This window comes from Phacochoerus africanus, chromosome 2 (assembly GCF_016906955.1).
Source record: "Phacochoerus africanus isolate WHEZ1 chromosome 2, ROS_Pafr_v1, whole genome shotgun sequence".
NCBI classification, from domain to species: Eukaryota; Metazoa; Chordata; class Mammalia; order Artiodactyla; family Suidae; genus Phacochoerus; species Phacochoerus africanus.
Window position 1 is genome coordinate 231,346,087 of NC_062545.1, and position 20,963 is coordinate 231,367,049.

The window sequence follows — 20,963 nt, forward strand, 5'->3', positions numbered from 1 at the left end:
TAATTTCTCATTCTCTAAAATCCTTCCTCTTGTAAAATCTTTACAATAAAAGATCTATCATCTCAAAACCTTAATTTCCAAACTGAGAGTTTACAGTGATTAGACTGGCTGGATAATTTCTAGGTCTTGGTGCCTTTTAGACATTTTTTCCATCTCCTCCATCAGTTCACCCTTCCACTTCAATTTACTTCATATGTTCCTTGTTCCTTAGTTCTTGTTCTGGATCCAAGACAGATTGAAAACTAAGGTCAAGGTCAGTCTCCTAACTTAGATTTTTTTTTCTTTAGGACAAACAGCATTGGATTGTTTATCCTGTGTGTGGAGTTACCACCTGATGGGAGGAATCTGCACCTCGGACTGTCTTGTGGGGGAGTACAGAGTGGGAGAGGTATGGAGCTAGGTGTGGTGTGCCTTCCGCCATCTCTGCAGAGGGCCATGAGCTGGTTTCTGCAGGTCATTTTAGGCAAAGTCAGAAGAGTCCTAAAATTCCTACACTCACTATAGTTTGGGTTTAATATGTTAAAAATCTTCTACCACTGCACTGTGGAATAATGGCCCTACCCACCTGTGGTCTTCATTTCAATCAAAGGAACTGAGAAGACCTGAGATAAATAATGGGGAAGATGTATATTGAGGACAATACATGGCTCAGAACTTAAAAGTTTCTAGGAAGGTCTAAATAGGAATGTCAGAAAGAAGAAAGATCTTCTTTCCTTCCCCTTTGCTGGCCAACCAGAAACGTCTGAATAACGTCAGAATTACACGACCAACATTGGTCTTCACCTCCTCCACCTCTTCATAGTGTATCAAAAGAGAGACACTTCATTTTCTAGCCTAGAAACCATGGATTTTCTGAGTCCACTACTTGTGTGTGTGTGTGTCTATTTAGGGCCATACCCTTGGTATATGAAGGTTCCCAGGCTAAGGATCGAATCAGAGGAGCTACAGCTGCCGGCCTACATCACAGCCACAGCAACACCAGATCCTAGCCACGTCTGCGACCTATACCACAGCTCATGGCAACTCCAGATCCTTAACCCCGTGAGCAAGGCCAGGGATCGAACCCATGTCCTCATGGATACTATTCAGATTCATTTCCGCTGAGCCATGACAGGAACTCCCCACTAGCTTCTTAACTGTGTCTCCAAACTTAAGAAGTAAATCTCTCCATGGTAAAAGTCACATGATTTATAATGAATAAGCCATCATGTCCTACTGTATAGCATGGGGAACTATATCCAATCACTTGTGATAGAACGTGATAGAAGATAATATGAGGAAAAGAATGTATATATATATATATATATATATATATATATATATATATATATATATATGTATGTATGACTGGGTCACTTTGCTATTTAGCAGAAATTGAGAGAACATTGTAAATCTACTCTAGTAAAAAAAAAATTTTAATAAAAAAACCTCACATGACCCAGCATGTTCACACATGCACTCTTTAAATTCTGACAAGAGCCCTCATTACACTCTGGAGAAACTAAGGATCCAAGAGACAAAGATCACATGAGTGTAATAACAGTGTTGGGATTGAACCCAAGGGTTCTGACTCCTAAGCCAGGATTTGATGAAATCACAGCTGCTAAAGCACCTTATCAGCGCCTGAAACTTGCCAAGCCCTCAACAATGGCAATTTCCATTCCTTCTTTTCTATTATACCAGCCTTCCAAAGTGCAGAAGTGAAATAGGAAGGTATCTTCCCTCATCGATATGACCAGCACCAGTGAAATGGAGCAACTTGTTGGGAGAGAAGCTATTTTCCCACCTCTCAACAATCTTCCCACTGAGATTTCACTGCTTTAGTTGAACAGTTACAATTTATATTATTCTGGGGCAGAGACACAAGAATCTAATAACCATAGAGGCAGAACAGGTCATGTAAATGAGGGAAGAGTGTCAGGTCAAGGGAAACCCCATTGCAAACTTGGCCACAGGTAGAATGTGATGTTTCCCCTATGCATTGGTGCCATCCGAGCAAGTGTTGGGGAATGTATCAAATAGGAGAGCACAGAAAAGGGGGCCATTGCCACTCAGCTCTGTCTGTGATGAATCAAGTGTGGGCAAGTCCTCTAGTTTGTAAAGAGAAACTTGGAACTGCTTTACATGTGAAATATCCCAGTTTTGAAATGTGAGCAATCATTTCAAACTTTTTTATTTTATTTTATTTTATTTAAATTTTTATTTAATTTTTATTTTTTTTGTCTTTTGTTGTTGTTATTGTTGTTGTTGTTGCTATTTCTTGGGCCGCTCCAGCGGATATGGAGGTTCCCAGGCTAGGGGTTGAATCGGAGCTGCAGCCACCGGCCTACGCCACAGCCACAGCAACGCGGGATCCGAGCCGCGTCTGCAACCTACACCACAGCTCACGGCAACGCCGGATCGTTAACCCACTGAGCAAGGGCAGGGACCGAACCTGCAACCTCATGGTTCCTAGTCGGATTCATTAACCACTGCGCCACGACGGGAACTCCCCATTTCAAACTTTTTTAAACTATGAAATCCAGTTGAGAATGGGCCAGACAAAACAGCCCATGGCTGTCAGTTTGTAACCTGAGCTATTCTATTTTTTTTTTTTTGTCAGTTATTTATTTATTTATTTATTTATTTTGCCTTTCTAGGGCCACTCCCACGGCATATGGAGGTTCTCAGGCTAGGGGTCTAATCGGAGCTATAGCCTCCAGCCTACGCCAGAGCCAGCCACAGCAATGCAGGATCCGAACCACGTCTGCAACATACACCACAGCTCACAGCAATGCGGGATCCTAAATCCACTGAGCAAGGCCAGGGATCGAACCCACAACTTCATGGTTCCTAGTCAGATTCGTTAACCACTGAGCCACGACGGGAACTCCACTTGAGCTATTCTAGAAGCTTGTTCTCTCATTATTGTTACCAGCAGATTTCAGAGGGAAAGACCCAACAATGGTTCCACCCAAATGCAGACAGCTGGTTCTGTCTTTCACCCAGAAGAGTTAAAATAGACCCCAAACCAACCACCTTTCTGCTATTCCCCAAGTGCCTCCTTCCTTTACCCAAAGGCGAGGGAACACCCAGCTGGGAACTCTGGTGCCTTAATTTCTCCACCCTCAAAAGGAATCTGGTTGTTCTTAACAGGGGGAAAAATTTAACTGTGAAAAATGCCATGAGAGCTGCATAGAATGCAAGGGACCTGGCACCAAGAACTGCACTGTGTGCCCTGCCAACCTGCTGCTGCACATGGATGACAGCCGCTGCCTGGCCTGCTGCAATGCCTCCGATCCTGCCGATGCCCAGGAGTGCTGTGACTGCCAGGACACCACAGGTGAGGGGGAGGGAAAGCAGCCTGCAGAGCCAGAGAAGGGCATGTTCTCTGGATGCCAATGGGAGTACAGGTGAGAGGAGGAGGATGAAAAGTTTCAGAAGAACAATAGAGCAAACTTTTTTTTTTTTTTTTTTTGGGCTGTGCCCAGGGATCAAACTCACACCACAGGAGTAACTAGAGCCACAGAAGTGACAACTCCAGACCCTTAGCTCACTGAGCTGCCAGGGAACCTTTCAATTGAGTGCCTTCTATGTGCCCGCTATACTTGAAACTCTGTCCATCATCTTATATAAGTAAGATCTTATTAATCCCACTTAGCAGATGAGGAAATTCAAGCTCAAAGGATTTGATTAGCATGCCTAAATCCATACCAATGTTAAGAAGCTCATCTAGAATTAGAATATGGGTAATTTGGACTCAAAGCCAGCATGCTCTCCACTGCTGTTTTTCCCAGATTCAAGCTCAAGCAGGCCTAGAGCTGCATTTTTATAAGTTTACTTCATTCCTTTTTTTATTTTTCCCCCTTGGAAAAATAAAAAAGGGAAAAGATTTCACCTCTCAAGGAAGCTGATGCCAGTATTAACTTGCTTCTGCTGTAAAATCATTCTGTGTAAGTCAGCTCAAATCTAGGGCTCCCATTGGAGACTTAAAGCATTTTAGAATTGAACTTTCACTGAAGACTAAGAAGTAAAACCCCTTTTACTAACTGCAAGCCCCCCAACTGTCACCCCCCCAAACTCTTTTGTATGGGTACTTGCTTCTCATTGGCCACATGCTTACAAAGATCCCAAATGGAGTGACTTCTAAAAAGAAAAAATATGTAAATTCTTTTTGTTTGTTTGTTTGTTTGTTTGTTTTGTCTTATTGCCTTTTCTTGGGCCGCTCCCTCGGCATATGGAAGTTCCCAGGCTAGGGGTCGAATCAGAGCTGTAGCCACCAGCCTACGCCAGAGCCACAGCAACGCGGGATCCGAGCTGCTTCTGCAACCTGCACCACAGCTCACAGAGGTGCTGTATCCTTAACCCACTGAGCAAGGGCAGGGATCGAACCCACAACCTCATGGTTCCTAGTCGGATTCGTTAACCACTGCGCCACAACGGGAACACCAAAAACATATAAATTCTTAAAACATACTCTCTATTTCAAAACAGATCACTTCCTTGGGGTTCAGTTACATCAAGGCTGACAAAAAGAGGCATCATATTTATGGGAACCTGCTCATTTATAAGAAAAGTAAATCCCAGACCCACAACGACTACTAGCCTTTTCTGCTTTATTTTTATCAGCCTTTTCAACTAACTTCTAAATATCATCTAACTAATTGTTTCCTTCTTTTAGCTTTTCCACTCCATGACCAGCTGGTTTCCCCAGTTCTTCATATACATCAACTTTCAGGGTCTGATTGCCTAATACCCATGTTGTGTCAGCAAAGAGTAATAACCCTCATTACACTGATGGCTTTAAATGAAACCAGGAGAGTGTGCATGTTGGGTGCAGAGTTTCTGCAAGCCTTTTCCAACTAAGAACTATTTGTTAGCTTTTCTGGGCTTTCTGTGGCTCTTGAAGATCCAACAGGGGCCAACTCTGCAAAAGACTAAATACACTTTTTCTTTTTTTCCCCCCACTTTTTAGGGCCGCACCTGCAGCATATGGAGGTTCCCAGGCTAGAGGTCTAATCAGACCTGCAGCTGCTGGCCTGCTCACACAGCCATAGCAATGCCAGATATGAGCTGGATCTGTGAACAATACTGCAGCTTACGGCAATGCCAGATCCTTAACACACTGAGCGAGGCCAGGAATTGAACCTGCAACCTCATGGTTCCTAGTCGTATTCATTTCTGCTGCACCACGATGGGAACTCCAAGACTAAATACTCTTGATCACCAGCTCCTGCTTTACTGAGACACTGCTCTTTCAAAGAACCCATGTCACAGAGGCTGACCCTGACTCTTCAGGGAAATAGTAAGACATGATTGCATATGGCACCTGAGTAACTGAAGCAACCTCAAAAGGTCTTTTATTGATTCTCCTGCCTCAGGTAGAATTTATCTCAAAGTAACTGCACACAAATTGCTTATCCATCCCTCTGGTGCTTTAATATTTCCTCCAGGGAAAAATTCTGTGCTAATGTTATTAATGAAAACAGCAATGATGCTGTTGTTACTTTAGGAGATGAAATTCTTCTTGATGGGCAAAATCCCATTGAGGATGAAAGTTAGGATAAAACAGAAAACCCATTTATCCCTAGAAAAAAGAGAAATACATAATAGTGATGATTCAGACCTAATTGGCCAATATATAATAAGCAAAAATAATTAACCCTAAAATAGGGAGTTCCTGGAGTTCCTGTTGTGGCTCAGCGATTAATAAATCTAACTAGCATCCATGAGGATGCAGGTTTGATCCCTGGCCTTGCTCAGTGGGTTAAGGATCCAGTCTTGCTGTGAGCTGTGGTATAGTTCGCAGATGTGGCTCTGATCCTGCGTTGCTCTGGCTTTGGCATAGGCCTGCAACTACAGTTCCGATTCGACCCCTAGTCTGGGAAACACCATATCCTGAAGGTGTAGCCCTTAAAACCACACACACACACACGCAAAATGGCAGCAGTAATTATATCCATTAAACTAGTGTATAAAATGTACCTAGAATCTCATAAAGCACTCATGGGGCAGACCAAGGTAGTTCAAAAATATTTATGGAAAACATGCTGTGTATTTCAACATATACATCCAACAAGCCCTCCTAGTTTTTTTTCTCTAGCTCTTTCGTACTCCCATCTGGCGGGTCAAAGAATAGAAAAGAAAATTAGGTAACTCACTCAAATCATACCACCTGAATAAATGAGTGAAAAATACAAAACAGGGAGTTCATCACTGAATTATGATACTGTTTTGGTCATTCCCTGGTCTCAATAAAGACATCAAAACAGAGTCTGATGAATGACAAGGAGTAGCTCTCAACTCCAGAAATCTTTATTATAATAGAAAAAAATCTCCTATCACTCAACTTGGTCGTTAGACTTTAAAGATGATTTAAAGATGGTACTTTTCTGCCTGCCAAATCAGGGCCACAGAATGCCAAAAAGTAAACAAACGAACATTGTCTGCTTTTTGCCCTCATGTCTCCAAACTGTAGCATGGAGTAAATTTTTCTGGATTTGTATTCTGATTGCTCTACAAACAAGCTGTTACCTCTTGACAGTATGACCATTCTCTCTGTGGTTTTCCATCTCCTCAACCATCTGTGATTTCTGTGGCCCCATAGAGCAGTAAGAGGCAATGTTTTTTATAAATAATCTGTTCCTGTCTTTGAATGGTGGGACAATCACATTGAATCAGGTTTAAAGGTAGCTGCGAAAAAGACTCAGTAAAAGTCAGAGTTGTCAAGAAAAAGAGAGCGTTTAGCAATAACTGAAGCCTGGCCCAAGATGGAATACCTTCTAAGGAAAGAAATAGAAGAATCCATTTGGTAAGGACATTTGGCAACTGATCCTTAAGGTATGGGCATGAGGGGGGGCTCCCTTTGGATCTCAAACTGACCTTCACTCCTGAAAGTTTTGTTGGTATCATCTAGGATAGACTGAAACTCGCATGGAGTATACACAGCAATTCTGCAGAGGGGTGTGCTGAAAAGATCAAAGACAGTGGTTCGGGAAGTTCAAGGGGGTAGTGCAGCGGGTTAAGAATTCGGTGCTGCAGGAGTTCCCATCGTGGCACAATGGAAATGAATCTAACTAGGAACCATGAGGTTGGAGGTTCCACCTCTAGCCTGGGAACCTCCATATGCTGTGGGTGTGGCCCTAAAAAGACAAAAGAAAAAAAAAAAAGAATTCAGTGTTGCGGCAGCTGTGGCTCAGGTTAGTTTCAGCTCGGGTTCCATTCCTGGTCCCAGAACTTCCACATGCCACAGGGATGGCCGTCTCGGCCACCAAAAAAAAATCCCCCCAAAACAAAACAAACAAACATAAAGGAACCCCCCCCCCAAAAAAAGACATGGGTCTGCCACTCTAGAATTTAAAGATAAAGGTGAAGCTCTTTACCTCAGAAACTAATTTTCTCCATTCCATTTCTTCTCTCCCACCCTTCTCTTCTGCCCTCTTCCTTTGGGGGTCATCTTCCAACAGATGAGTGTATCCTTCGAGCAAGTGAGGCTAAGTCTGTAGGTGAGCGTTCCAAGACCGCCTTGTTCATCACCTCCTCCATCATGCTGGTGCTTCTGCTGGGGGCAGCTGTGATTGTCTGGAGGAAATCTCAGGGCAGAGTTAAGCCCGCAGAAAAGGCCGGCTACTTAAAGCTGGCTGACCCAAGCAAGTCTCACTCATCCTATAAGAGCAGCCATCTCGAAAGCACTAGCTTTGAAGAGGATCAGGTGATTGAGTACAGGGACCGGGACTATGATGAGGATGAGGATGATGACATTGTCTACATGGGCCAAGACGGCACCGTCTATCGGAAATTTAAGTATGGGCTGCTGGGTGATGAAGATGAAGATGAGCTGGAATACGATGATGAGAGCTACTCCTACCAGTAAACAGAGGCCACCCCACCCCCACCCCATTCCACTCGCAAGCATGCGTGTACACCTTACAGTTTTGGATTTTATCCCGACACACCAGGCTGATCTGTGGATGTATTTATTTTCTTAACCATGAGTACAACTAGAAGTGTGTAAGAATGCTCCAATATTTTGTTCTTCTTTTGGATGGCTAAACTCAATCATAATTGCTCAACCATAATTGAAGAACAAGGATAAAATTCAGAGATTTTCCTCAAAACAAACAGTATGTCAAGACACAAAACACAGGAAGTAAAAAAGTGAGATTTGTGCAAAATGTTTTATTTGATTCAGAAAAGGGCATGGAGCTATAGAAATTCTGTTTCTCAGCTGTATTGTGGAGATAGATATCTCCTGCCTTCTCAATTTCTGATATTTCTGTAATCATTTTGGGGGATGGAGAAACAAAGAGTTGTTTGTCTTAGGGGATTTTTCTCCCCTTTTAATTCTCTTTGGGCAGAGATTTGTCCTGTAAAAGGCAAACAAAGAAGGTTCTCCCCATCATACCATTTATACCAGTTACTCCAGATCATCCCTAAGCAGAAGAGACCACCTTCACTGAGCCTGGTCATGACCTATTTATAGATAAGGGAGGTAGCATCATAGCCATGGAACACATGTCCACCAGGCCCTGGTTCCTCTGCAGTAATCCATTGTCACTATGCTTCTAGAGCAAGCTTTGGCAGGAGATAGGCAGCCAGCCCAGGTGGAAACAAATCACTGTTTCCAAGAATTGCAGCCTTACACCCTCATGATTTTTCTAAGAGCATTTCTGGTTTGAAACATCAGCTAAAACATCAAGTTATAAAAGAAGAACAGCAACACTAACCTAACATAAAATGGGATACAATGACAAAACCATCAGATGCTCTTAAGAAAAGATGTTAGCTACTAAATTAAAAAGCTTTTATCAACAGCCCATCAAAAAACTGTGGACTCTCCACAGAAAAAGTTAGAATGGAGTCTAAAAATAATAAATAATAAGTTCCCAACATCCTGCTCCCTAGCTTAATCTCTCTCTCTCACACACACACAATGTATTGCACAGACTATGTACCAGGTACCCAACTAATTCCTGTAAAAAAATTCACCCCACTTAATACCACTATAATTTCATGAGGTTGGTTATCATTATTCCTTTTTTTTTTCAAATGGGAAATCCAAGGCTTATGAAAGGTTAAGTTGCTAAGGTCCCAGAAAAGTAATCAAGATTCAAGAAAAAAGAATGACTCTAAAGTTTGTGTTCTTAATAACTATGCTACACTGACACAAGGTGAAAAAAGCATCCTAAATGTAATAAAGTCATGTCTATTATTTTATTTTACGATATGGCAACACTATTATCATTCCTAAATGTGTACATTTTCTTTTCTTTTTTTAAAATAATGTATCACTGACCCAGGAAATCTCTGTAAAGTTTTCAGTTTACTGAAGGCTTTAGTGTTTCTTTAGGAGAAAGCTCTTAAAACAAACGTTGGCGAACTTTTCTCTGGAAAGAGCCAGATAGTAAATATTTTAGGCTTTGCACATTAGGCTTTGCACAACTATCAGCTCTGCTGTTGTGGCACGGAAAGCAGCCAATCCACAAGAAATGGGTGAGCTGTGCTCCAAGAAAATTTTATTTATGGACACTGAAATGTGGATTTTAGATAATTTTCACATACCATAAAATATTCTTCTTCTTTTGATTTTTTTTCCTCAATCACTTAAAAATGTAACAACCATTCTTGGCTCATGGCAGTACAGAAACAGGTGATGGGTCATATTTGGCCAAGAGACTGTTATTTCCTGACCTCGTCTTTAAAGAAAAAATTCTTAAGAGACTATGTGTATCATACACACATATGATATGCTTCCAAAATTTTTGATCCTTTAAACTCGCCTCTTCAAAATCTATCTGAAGCCTTTGTAGTTCTCATTTCACTTCCTAGAAACAAGTAAAAATATATGTCAAATAGCCATCTTTTCTGTGGAAGAATTCCTCGTCTCTTGTTGTGTAATTGCAGTGTAGCTTATGTAAATAATTTTGCCTATACTGTGTTGTTCATCTTGCCTGACAATTCTAAAGCTCTGATAGACTGAGTTTGACATTTCTTTGTGTAGCCTGGAAATGGTTTTCCAAGAAAAACCTGTGTTTATGATACACAGTTAAAAATTAAATGAGGTCACGATGACATGGAATACTAGAGAAACAGTGGTGTTACTCTATGTGATGCTGAAAAGAAGGCTTATGCTGTGTATGGCTAGTTGGACATCTTTCCTTCTTTGTTCTTAGGCCACGTTACTCTCAGACGTCTTTTGAATACTCCACCAACTGTCTAAAGAGATATATATGTGATTGGAAAACAAAGTCACTTTTTGGTTCTCTGTTTGTGAATATCTTGCAAATACTGAGAATCCTTGTAGCCTGGAAATACACCAAGAGGCTGGGTGAGACCTTGGAAGGTTCTAATTCATAGAAAGTAATTATTTTGTTATTTTTAGGGCCGCACCCATGGCATATGGAAGTTCTCAGGCTAGGGGTCTAATCAGAGCTGCAGCTGCTGGCCTACACCACAGCCATGGCAATGCAGATCCGAGCCTCATCTGTGACCTACACCACAGCTCACGGCAACACCAGATCCCCAACCCACTGCACAAGGCCAGGGATCGAACCTGTGTCCTTACGGTTGTTGGCGGGTTCGTTTCTGCTGCACCATGATGGGAACTCCCCTGAAAATAATTCTTAAATGGAAGATAAAGTTAAATCAAGACCAGATAATGCTATAGGGACTTGCTTATTGATGAACTACTTCTGAGCACTTTTTATGTACTTGGTATTAGGTTTTACCAAGAGATACAAAGCAATAAAAGGATGCTTGTTGGTTTTCCTTTTTATATTTCTACCTCGAATGACTAAGCTGGTCATATTGATTAGGAACTTTTGTTCTAAAAATAAGTTCAATCTGTCTGTCAGCCCTATCATCATTGGCTCAATTAGGCCCTCAGTCTCTCTCATCTTACTTTTACTGCTTCTTCTAGAATTACTGCTGAGTTTCCATTTCTTTTCCCCCCAGTTTATCTACCCTGCTATTGAAGGTCATTTCTAAGGTCTATTGGATCATCGCATTCAGTGCTCTCCGTGACCTACACTGATTATGACACTGAAAATTCTGCAAGGTATGGCCACTGCCTCTACCTCCAATCTTTGTCATCTACCGGTTCCTGGCCCCTCCTTATTTCCCAGCTTTTCCACTTCTACTTGATAGTACTGAAGTACTTCTAAGTTCTCCATGATCATATCCTCTTCTCTCCTGTTTCTGAGCACACATTGTTCACTGCACTTGGAATATTCTTCCCCCTACACCTTGACCAATTGGAAAATTTCTGACTATTCTTTAAAATCATGTTTCCTCATAACCTCTCCTCTTCCCTGACCTTCTTGCAGAAGGTTAATCACTCTCTCACCTCTCTGCTACCTAGAGACTATGTGCCTATAGCTCTTCACATCACACTGTGTTGTAATTGTTTGAGGATACATCTATTTCTGGTGAGAAACTGGGTCTTGATGCAGCTACTATGCCTTTTGCAGAACCTACTACAGTGCCCAACACTTGGTAAACAAATCAAGAAATATTGATGGAATCGAATTTTAAGAAAATAGGACTCATAGATATGAAAGAATTAGACAATGATATAGACCATATGTTGTATTTATACAGTCCATTCCTATTTGGTCTTGGGCATAAATGATAAGGGGAGAGGGTGCAGGTGATGGTGTCAGTTAAGTATGAGAAGTAAGAGGCAACCACAAGCGAGAGCATTGTTAGGGGTGGTTGGTTCTTGGGAAAAGGATTCATGCTTGGACTTGATATGAAAAAGAAAAGAGAATATAAGAGTTCCCGCTGCAGCACAGTTTGATCCCCAGCCTGGCGCAGTGGGTTAAGGATCCAGTGTTATTGCAGCTGTGGCTTATGTAGCAGCTGCAGCTTGGATTCGATCCCTGGCCTGGAAAGCTCCCTACGCCCAGTTGAAGAATTAAGTTGAGATGAAATAATAACCTGTGTTTTACATTGAAATGTAAGGATTATAAAATAGGTTGTGTTTCAAAAAGAAATACATGAATTCCATCAATGCATGCCTGGCACAGACTTTGGATCTAATTGATCAGCACACATCAGTAACATCTAGTAATAAATAAATGAGACCAAAATTTGAGGATGCATTTGGGGTTTCCCTTTTTTTTCTTTTTTTGTCTTTTAAGGCCCGCACTTGCAGCATATGGAGGTTCCCAAGCTAGGGGTCCAATCGGAGCTGTGGCCACCAGCCTACACCACAGCCATAGCAATGCGGGGTCTAAACCACATCTGCCACCCACACCACAGCTCACGGCATCACCAAATCCGTAACCCACTGAGTGAGGCCAGGGATCAAACCAGAGTTCGTATGGACACTAGGTGGGTTCATTAATTGCTGAACCACAACAGGAACTCCTGGAATTTCACTTTTAAAGCCACCTATGTCTACATTGCTTTGATCGCAAACGTAGGCAAAACAAAAACAAAACCACAATACACAGTCAGTCACAAGGTGAAGGAAAGGATGAAGAATGAAGTCTGTTCTATTCACTCTTCTGTGGCCCTAGTGACCCACACTAAGCACAAAGCCAATCACCTATTTACAGGAATGAAAATCACTTCATATAAGGCACCTTCTGCGATAAGGATAGAAACAAGGATTAGGTCCTATAGCCCCACTCAGCTGTAAGAAAGGCTCGAAAATAAATATCTGGTAAAGGGAAATGAGGTAATCAAAATCAAAGTGTCAGCCGGGCTGGCTCTTACCTGAAGGCTCTGGACAAGAATTGTTTTCCCCAATATTCAGGTTGCTGACAGAATCCAGTGTCTTGTGGCTGTAGAAATGAGGTTCCTTCTTTCTTTTCTGGCTTTTGGCCAGGGGGTTACTCAGCTCCTAGAGGCTACTCTGGTCTCGCGCATTCCCTCTCCCAATACCCCCCCTTCAAAGCCAACATCCCTGCACTGAATAATTCTTCTGCTCTGACTCTTTCTGATGGTCCCTCTAGCTACCAGCTGGAGAAAATTTTGCATTTAAAAGGCTCATGTCATTCCATTAGGCCCACCTGTGGAAACTCCCTTCGGCTGTAATGTAACATAATCTAATCGTAAGCATGCTAGTTCATCTTATTCAAGGTTCTGGAGGTTAGAGTGAGACATCTCAAGGGGTTATTTTAGTATTCTGCTTAATAGCCAATAAAACCCTTGGAAATCAATTTAGCAAAATACGTTGGGTCATTTCAATGTGTGTTGAAGGAAATGTTTTAAACAGAACCAAAGCATTAACAAAAAAAATCATTTTTGTTTATAATTTAAAACTACAGGAGTTCCCAGTGGTTAACGAATCCGACTAGGAACCATGAGGTTGCGGGTTCGGTCCCTGCCCTTGCTCAGTGGGTTAACAATCCAGCATTGCCATGAGCTGTGGTGTAGGTTGCAGACGCGGCTCGGATCCCGCATTGCTGTGGCTCTGGCATAGGCCGGTGGCTACAGCTCCGATTCGACCCCTAGCCTGGGAACCTCCATATGCCACGGGAGCGGCCCAAGAAATGGCAAAAAGACAAACAAACAAACAAACAAAAATAAACTACAACAAAGACCACACAAAATATGCTGGGGTTCCCGTTGTGGCACAGCGGAAATGAATACAACAAGGAACCATGAGGTTTTGGGTTTGAACCCTGGCCTTGCTCAGTGGGTTAAGGATCCAGCGTTGCCCTCCCTGAGCTGTGGTGTGGGTCGCAGATGCAGCTCGGATCCTGCGTTGCTGGTGGTGTGGTGCAGGCCAGCAGCTATACCTCCAATTTGACCCCTAGCCTGGGAATCTCCATATGCCGACAATGGGGCCCTAAAAACAAATGCTGTAACAGTTACATATAATAAACAAGATATAAAAGTTTATGTACACAAACATTTCAAGTGTATTTTTGAAACTAAAAATCTATGTAGAATGTGCAAGGTGAACTGTAGGAAGCAAAGATGTACAATATTAGCTTAATATTGAGGCAGAAAAATCAAGTATGTGTACCAATAAGCACAAGATGAGGGAGAATGAAAGCCATGCAATAATTCCAGGAGGAAAAAAAATAAAATCTTGGAACAATGAAGACTTAGAAAAAGCAAGTCTATGTGTCTAAGAACCTTTTGGGGTAGAAAGATTGGGGGAAATGTTTAGGAGAATAAAAGGATCTGCAGAGCTCAGTACATGTGGGTCTCTATCTCGACTTTCCCACCGTCTATAAAATGACAAGCAGTTTGCACATGAACTTGAAATCACAGGTCACTTTCAACTACATGTGATAAATAATACTGTCCATCAGCCAACCTGGGCCCCTCAAAGTTAGTAGAGGGAAGGCAAGCACAGCAAGCAGTGTCTTTGGTGGACACCTTCTCTCCCTACATCATTTCCCATGTCTTCTTGACTTGTGTTCCAAGTCACCAGTGACCCTAAGAAATGGGAAAGTTCTATCACTGGCTCAAGAGCCAACTTGACAAACTATGCCTTCACTTTGGTTTCAATAATTACATCTCATCTCATTCTGTCCACCCATAAATTATTCATACATATAAAGCTCTTTTTTTTTAACTCTTGGTGGTTAAATGGTGATTAGAATCACCATTTCTGCACTCATTTTTATAATGATGGTTTGGCATAATAGAAGTATCATTGAGTTTCAGGGTTAAAGATTCCCGAGATGGAATTTCAGTCCTGACCCTTTCTTGTGTGGAATCATAGGCAAGTTACTAAATTTCTCTGATTCTCTACTACAAAGTGTGGGAAACTTGAACTCTAGACCTCTGTAGTTGCCAGGAGAAGAAATGAGACAGCATATGCAGTGGGCCTGCCTGGTATATGAAAGGGGCTCTTTAAGAGCTAACTTCCTCCCATATTGTTTTAATAGCAGGGCAAGATGGTTAATAGTCTTTCCTGCCAGGAACCTGTATTTTTTTTTTTTCATATTATTCTAAACATTTTATTTTATTTTTAAAGCATTTTTAAATTATTTTTATTTTTTCCATCATAGCTGGCTTACACTGCTGTCAATTTTCTACTGTACAGCAAAGTGACCCAGTCACACATATATGTTATACATTCCTTTTTCTCACATTATCATGCTCTATCATAAGTAACTAGATATAATTCCCAATGCTATACAGCAGGTTCTCATTGCTTATCCATTCCAAAGGCAATAGTTTGCATCTATTAACCCTCAATTCCCAAAACCTGTATTTTGAAAGGATTTGTGAAGCAAAATTATATGATGCAGAGATAAGTAGATTTCGCTTGCTTTTTACACTTAATCTGGAAGCAAAGACACACCCACTCAGGCTTGTTAACAGGGCTTCTCTGCAAAACAAACTGGCTTGCTCCAATGAATGGTTTTAAGTAACCAGATCATTAACTGGCTTTTCTTGCTCGATTTCTCTGCAGACAAAGAAAAACAGAACATTGTTTTTTCAGAAACCTGAACAGTGATTTCATCCAAAACCAGGAGAAAATAAAACTCATGCTTCACTGAAGGGCTAAGTTTTGGTCAAGGGGCCCTATTTTCCAGAAACACACTGACCAAGTGCTTGACCTCTAAGGAAACCTATTTATCTCCTCACAACTTTCCACTCTCCAAAAAGCAACTATAGCTCCCTCCCAGTAGAATAATTTCTTACTAGCAATCCTATTTATAGCTTGATTGTCCAAGAGACAACATAATTCTACAATAAAACCCTCCTTTCTCCCTAAGTCCTGAAAAACACAGATGTTAAGATTTCGGCTCCGAAGACACAGGTGATCTTGGCAGGGTGCTGAGAACACTGGAAAAGGATAGACCATAGCAACCTGGTCTCTCTCTAGGTCATTTTCACTTCGCTTCCAGATAGAAAAACCCTCAGAATACAGGAGTGAAAAGTGGCCTGAGAACAGAGTCGAGAGATCGGGAATGCGTGAACTATGGGGGTAAAAGCTCAGGAAGGCTTCCTTTGCCTCCTTTGACCCCAAACAATTGAGAGGAGGACACCTGATGTAGGTGTCCTGCTTCTCCACTCAGCCAAGCAGCAGAGGTCTGGACTTTAGAGTTCAGATTGAAAGGGAGCTGCACAGACAGGACAGGCAGAGGCAATGGGTCAGAAAGTTCAATAACTAGCAGGGAGAAATCACAGTCTGGGTGCTGTGAGATTTTCCAAAGGTGGTATTTGGCCTAGATTCTGGAGTCCCAGTCTCAGGCTGGCAGCCTTATAAAGGTGGCTTTGGCAGTATTTTCAGGATTGACCTGTTCCTGCAACAAAGGAACAGAGACACTTAATCAAATTGCTAATCAAGAAGGGACTGGGCAAAAGTAGACTCCATAACAAAGGCATTTCCAGCCGAACATTGGGATTCTTTGTCCCTGGGCTCTAAAAAATAGAGAGGGATCTTTGTGATGGATGCTCCACTATTATTCCAGAACAATGCCTCTCTCTCTCCCCCGTCTTGGCCTGGGATTGGAATTTTTATTCCCCATGATCCCTTTGGCCAAACTCCACGCTGAGGCCTTTGCTGCCTTTGTCACTTTGCAGCGCAGCTGTATAACATCTGGATAATTTCTCTGTCCTGTTTTTCTGTGGATTTTCACTCTTAAAGAGCTGTTTGCTATTTGCCTGTCAAATCAATTTCATCCCTCATAGGTGGATTTCTGTTGGCCTTAAATAGGCTGCCTCCTAACACGTGCTTGTGAGGATTAAAGGAGATAATGCCATGTGAAAATCTATTGGAAACTGTAAGGTGCCACGCCAAAGTTATTTCCCTGTTCACCTGTGGCAGACATGCCACTCATACTGTGGAAACTGGGAGTAATCAAGCCATATTCTCAGGCCAACCATCTGGGTGTGTTTTCTCAGAAAACTAATTGGCTCAGTTAGAGGCAGCTACATAAGTCATGGGACCCAGTGTCAACATTATGACGAATTTCAAAATGGTGGCAGCAGAGCACAGAAATGCAGCATTGGGACCTTCTAAGCATCAGGCCCTGCATGACTGCCCAGGTGGCACAGCCCTGAAGTTGACCGTGACGGAAATATATTCAGAGCAATAAGAGGCTTGCAAAATGCACCAGCTCCTTACTGCATCTACCTCTATCCCCAAATGGGTCAAAGAATATAGATACCAAAGGTGGTAGCTTTGGCAGAAAAGGATGAAAAGCTCTCTAAGATCTACAAAGCATGTAGATATAAGGAAAACATGGAGGGAGGTGTCAAGATAGGGAAGAGGAGGAATTTCTTTTCAGAATAAAAAGCTTCACTGAAAGACAACAGGTCTTCACGTCAGTATCTCTACATTTCCATTTTAGCTCTGTGAGGCACTGGCCAAGTCTTTCGAGATGATGTCAGAGGCTGTGCTTTGTGTATTGTAAACTTGTAAGTTGCACAACTCAAGTGTAAACTTACTGTTGCCGTTTTAATGTTTACTGTTGGCCCTTTTAGAAAAGACACATACACATTCTGATTTGGTTCCCACCTATGTGTGGCTCTATAGTCAAGCCAACAGGTGGGGAGGGTTTAGGTTCTTCAAATCAATCTCTCTCTCTCTTTTTTTTTTCTAATTTCTACCCCCTTCTTGGCTAAAAAGAATGTGTTAATTGCATGTGTAACTGGCACGGAAGTCTTCACCCTGCTCTAAAGGGCAGAAGGGGTGGGAAGAAGGGCAGGGCAGCCTCACCCAGGCTGACCTTCCTGGGGTTTTGACATCAGGGCTCTGTTTACATAGTTGAAGGGCTGGGAGTGTCAGAATGGAGGGCAGAGACCTCCTGGATAATTCAGGAAGCCACACCACATCCCCAGCTCTGACTTTCTGCTGGCTCTGAGCAGCAGAGAGAGATGAAATCTGTAAAGTCCTTCTCCGTCATTTGGCGCCATCTGTTTCCTTTCTCCTTCCTTTCCCAACAACCTTTTTCAATAAACACAATGAAATAGACAAGAGAGGAGGTCTACAAGAAGCAAACTCATCTTTCCCCAAGTGTAGATTTTTGGAGACTTCTGGCATCTGCAGGAAAATCTCCTGTGTTGCTGTTCTTTCCTCTACACCTTGAAGGTACTGGAAAAAATGAAGGAACATGTGATGCTCCTTCCCTTATTGACTGCATTTGAGTAAGGTAGACAGTTCATGATTCCCATCACAGAAATGCATTCAACACTGGAGACCTATAATATACCCGGTACCACATGGAGCTGATGGAGATCAAGTCCAGTACATTGGAATTTCTCTCAGAGACTGTATGTTCCTCAAAGTCCTGGGCATTATCTTATTCCACTTTGTATCCTTAATGCACAGTGGAGTGATAACACACAACAGTTGCTCCACAAAGATTTGTGCAGTACCTATTTGCCCACAGAAAGCATTGTCTACAACTGAACAACCCTGGCATCTCTGTGTAAAATCTGGCAGAGTTTGCTATGTCCTTAAAGTTACAATGTTATCTTTGGCCCAGGGGAAGAAATAACCACTTTATAACAATAATCAGCATTTATCAAGTATGCACTGTTTCTTAGGTACTATCAGAAGGGCTTTGCATGGACCAACTTATTGAATCCTTTTCATTGTCATAACAATCTGATGAGGTAAGCACTATTGTTAGCCCAGTTTTATGGTAAGAGGCTAAACCACAGAAAGCCAAAATAACTCACCCAAGTTTGAATAGCAACTGGCTCCAGAGGCCTTGTTTCTAATCTCCAGGGCTGCAGCTGCCTAATCCCTCCAGAACCAAAAACAAGGAGAGAAAATTAAAACAGGGATTTTCCAACTTTTTTTTGACAATGATCCATGATTTGAAAAAAAAAAAAGAAAATTACTAACACCTCTTTATAAAACCAAGTTAAGTTTCAGGAAACGATACTTATCCAAATTACATTTTTCCCACCATATCCTATTTTTTTCTTGAAGCTGACTACCATCCATTAATTTCATTTCACCATGCATAGCTTAAAAAACACTGGATTAGGGGAAAGAATCCAAGCTTACCTGACTGGCCCTGAGCTTGCTGTACTGAAAGGGGATTCTCTCTCTGAATTTCTCTACTGGAGCAATTAAATTGCAACGTCTGTGGTAAATCCAATCCCCCTTTATGTCCCTCAGACCCTGAGCTTCTGGAAATCCTGCCCCTGCCCATCTTCTGCATCACATCACTGTTCCAGGCTGCCATGTTGGGTGGAGTGTCTTTCAGATTTGGCTTTGGCCATATCTGCATATCTGGTCCATGGGAAGCATATACCTTTGCCCACTTCCCTCTCTTCTTCCATTCAAGATGAAAGTGCTACCTTCTCTCTGCTCTGTTGTCTAAGACCAATCCAGCTACAGCTTCTCATGCAGTCGTTATGTCCCACTTCCCAACTGAGAGCACACAAGCTCTCGAATGGATACACTTAAAGGGGCTCAGACAGTACTCTGCTATTTATCTTCAGTTCTAATCCTCTATAAGTAGAAGGCAGGGGGGAGGGCAGAACAGCATCACATTCTCCCAGCATCACCTGGATTTTCTGGGATTTAGCATTGGAATATGGGGGATTTAGCATCATCTATTACTGAGATTTTTCCCCTTGGCAGCCTCTTCCAAAAATATGAAAAAAAGAAAAGGCCCCTGTATTCACATAATATTACAGATGGATGGCCTACGGATAAGTGGAGGGAAAGGGAAGGGAATGAGCAAAGTCGTGGAGTCTGGACTAAGCCATCAGAGATTGGGGATTACTAGGGAATGTGAGCTTGCTGTGAAGCAACCATGCATAATGGACTCTATAGGGAACAAGCGATGGATGTCAGTGGAATCACAACAGGTGGCCCAAGGAGCTTGCCAGGAACTTAGGGCATAAGCCTAGACATGCTCTCCTGATATTTGTTGACTGCCCTGGTTTAGTCTCTGAACTGATTCCTTGGCACATCCCAATTCCTCCAGACTCAGAGACCTTGTTCTTGTCCACATCATGTCAAGCTGATTATGACTTATGTGTTTGTCAAGGAGTTCCCTGGTGGTCTGTTAGGACTCGGCATTTTCACCACTGTGGCCGGGGTTCTATCCCTGGTCTGAGAAGTGAGATTCCTTGTGAAGCCACTGCATGCCGCCCCCCTCCCTCTCTAAAAAAGACTTCTGTTGTGTATTTTCTGCCTTTTTGCTACCTCAACTAAATGTTTGATCTCAGCTTTGCTAAGTGAGCTTTGTTCCACCATCCACAGCTCCCAGGGTCCCATGAACTGACTCCTCCAGGGTCAGGAGGCTAAGTCTGAGTCTACAGTCACCCTCCTGTATTAGGTGAAACCCTGGGTTCCACACTCAGATCTGAAATTTTCTACCGACATAACTTGAGTCAGTCTTGAGTTCAGCTGTGACTTTCAGTTTCTTCATCTGAAGTATAGTAACAGTAACATTTACCACTGGGCAGCAGGTGAAATGGAAAGAATATAATCACTCTCATCTTGAATCTCTATGGTGAAACATGGGGACTCTATTCCTCTTGTGAATGTTCAGTGTGTACCTAGTTATCTATGCTTGACTTTTAAAATTGTACTCTTGCAAAGAACATGATCTCCATGTAGTCAAGTTGTTGCCATATTAGCCATCCCTTTGTAGGACTGTCCAGAAAGGAATGAAGAAAATAAACTTTCAAAAGGGCAGGGGATCCAAGACAACACCTCTTTTCTGCCTTCTAAGACTTCAAAAAAGTACTCAAACCAAATCAATAGGGAACACAGAGAACAAGTCTAGCTGGTCAGGCTAAGAGACAGGAGAAGGTCCTGTTCGGGAGATAGATTTAAAAACAAAACAAAAAACTTCATTTGACAGAAATACTGCAATGGATGTGGAGCCTTTAATTCATTTAAAATACAAGCAAATCTGTAAACAACTTCCTGGGTAGATACACAAAATATTTTGAAGGCTCAGGGAGGCCTAAAGGGACTCTGAGATTAACCTGGAATTCCCATGAGTAACTCAGTTAGAAGGAGGTATTTGTTTACATGGATCCAAACAGAAGCCACACCAGGGAATCCTCTCAAAGTCTCAGTGAGAGTGAGT

At 42.2% G+C, this 20,963-nt stretch overlaps 1 protein-coding gene across 1 annotated transcript in view; it reads left to right on the forward strand.

The window, feature by feature from the left end:
- The window catches only part of PCSK5 (proprotein convertase subtilisin/kexin type 5), a 457,211-nt gene extending 446,970 nt beyond the window's left edge, over window positions 1-10,241 (forward strand). The window contains exons 36-38 of the mRNA XM_047767789.1: window positions 288-388; window positions 3,136-3,322; window positions 7,446-10,241. Of these exons, the coding sequence (XP_047623745.1) occupies window positions 288-388; window positions 3,136-3,322; window positions 7,446-7,852 (695 nt within the window). The 3' untranslated portion in view covers window positions 7,853-10,241. The remainder of the gene's footprint in view (window positions 1-287; window positions 389-3,135; window positions 3,323-7,445) is intronic.
- The last annotated feature ends 10,722 nt before the right edge of the window (window positions 10,242-20,963 follow it).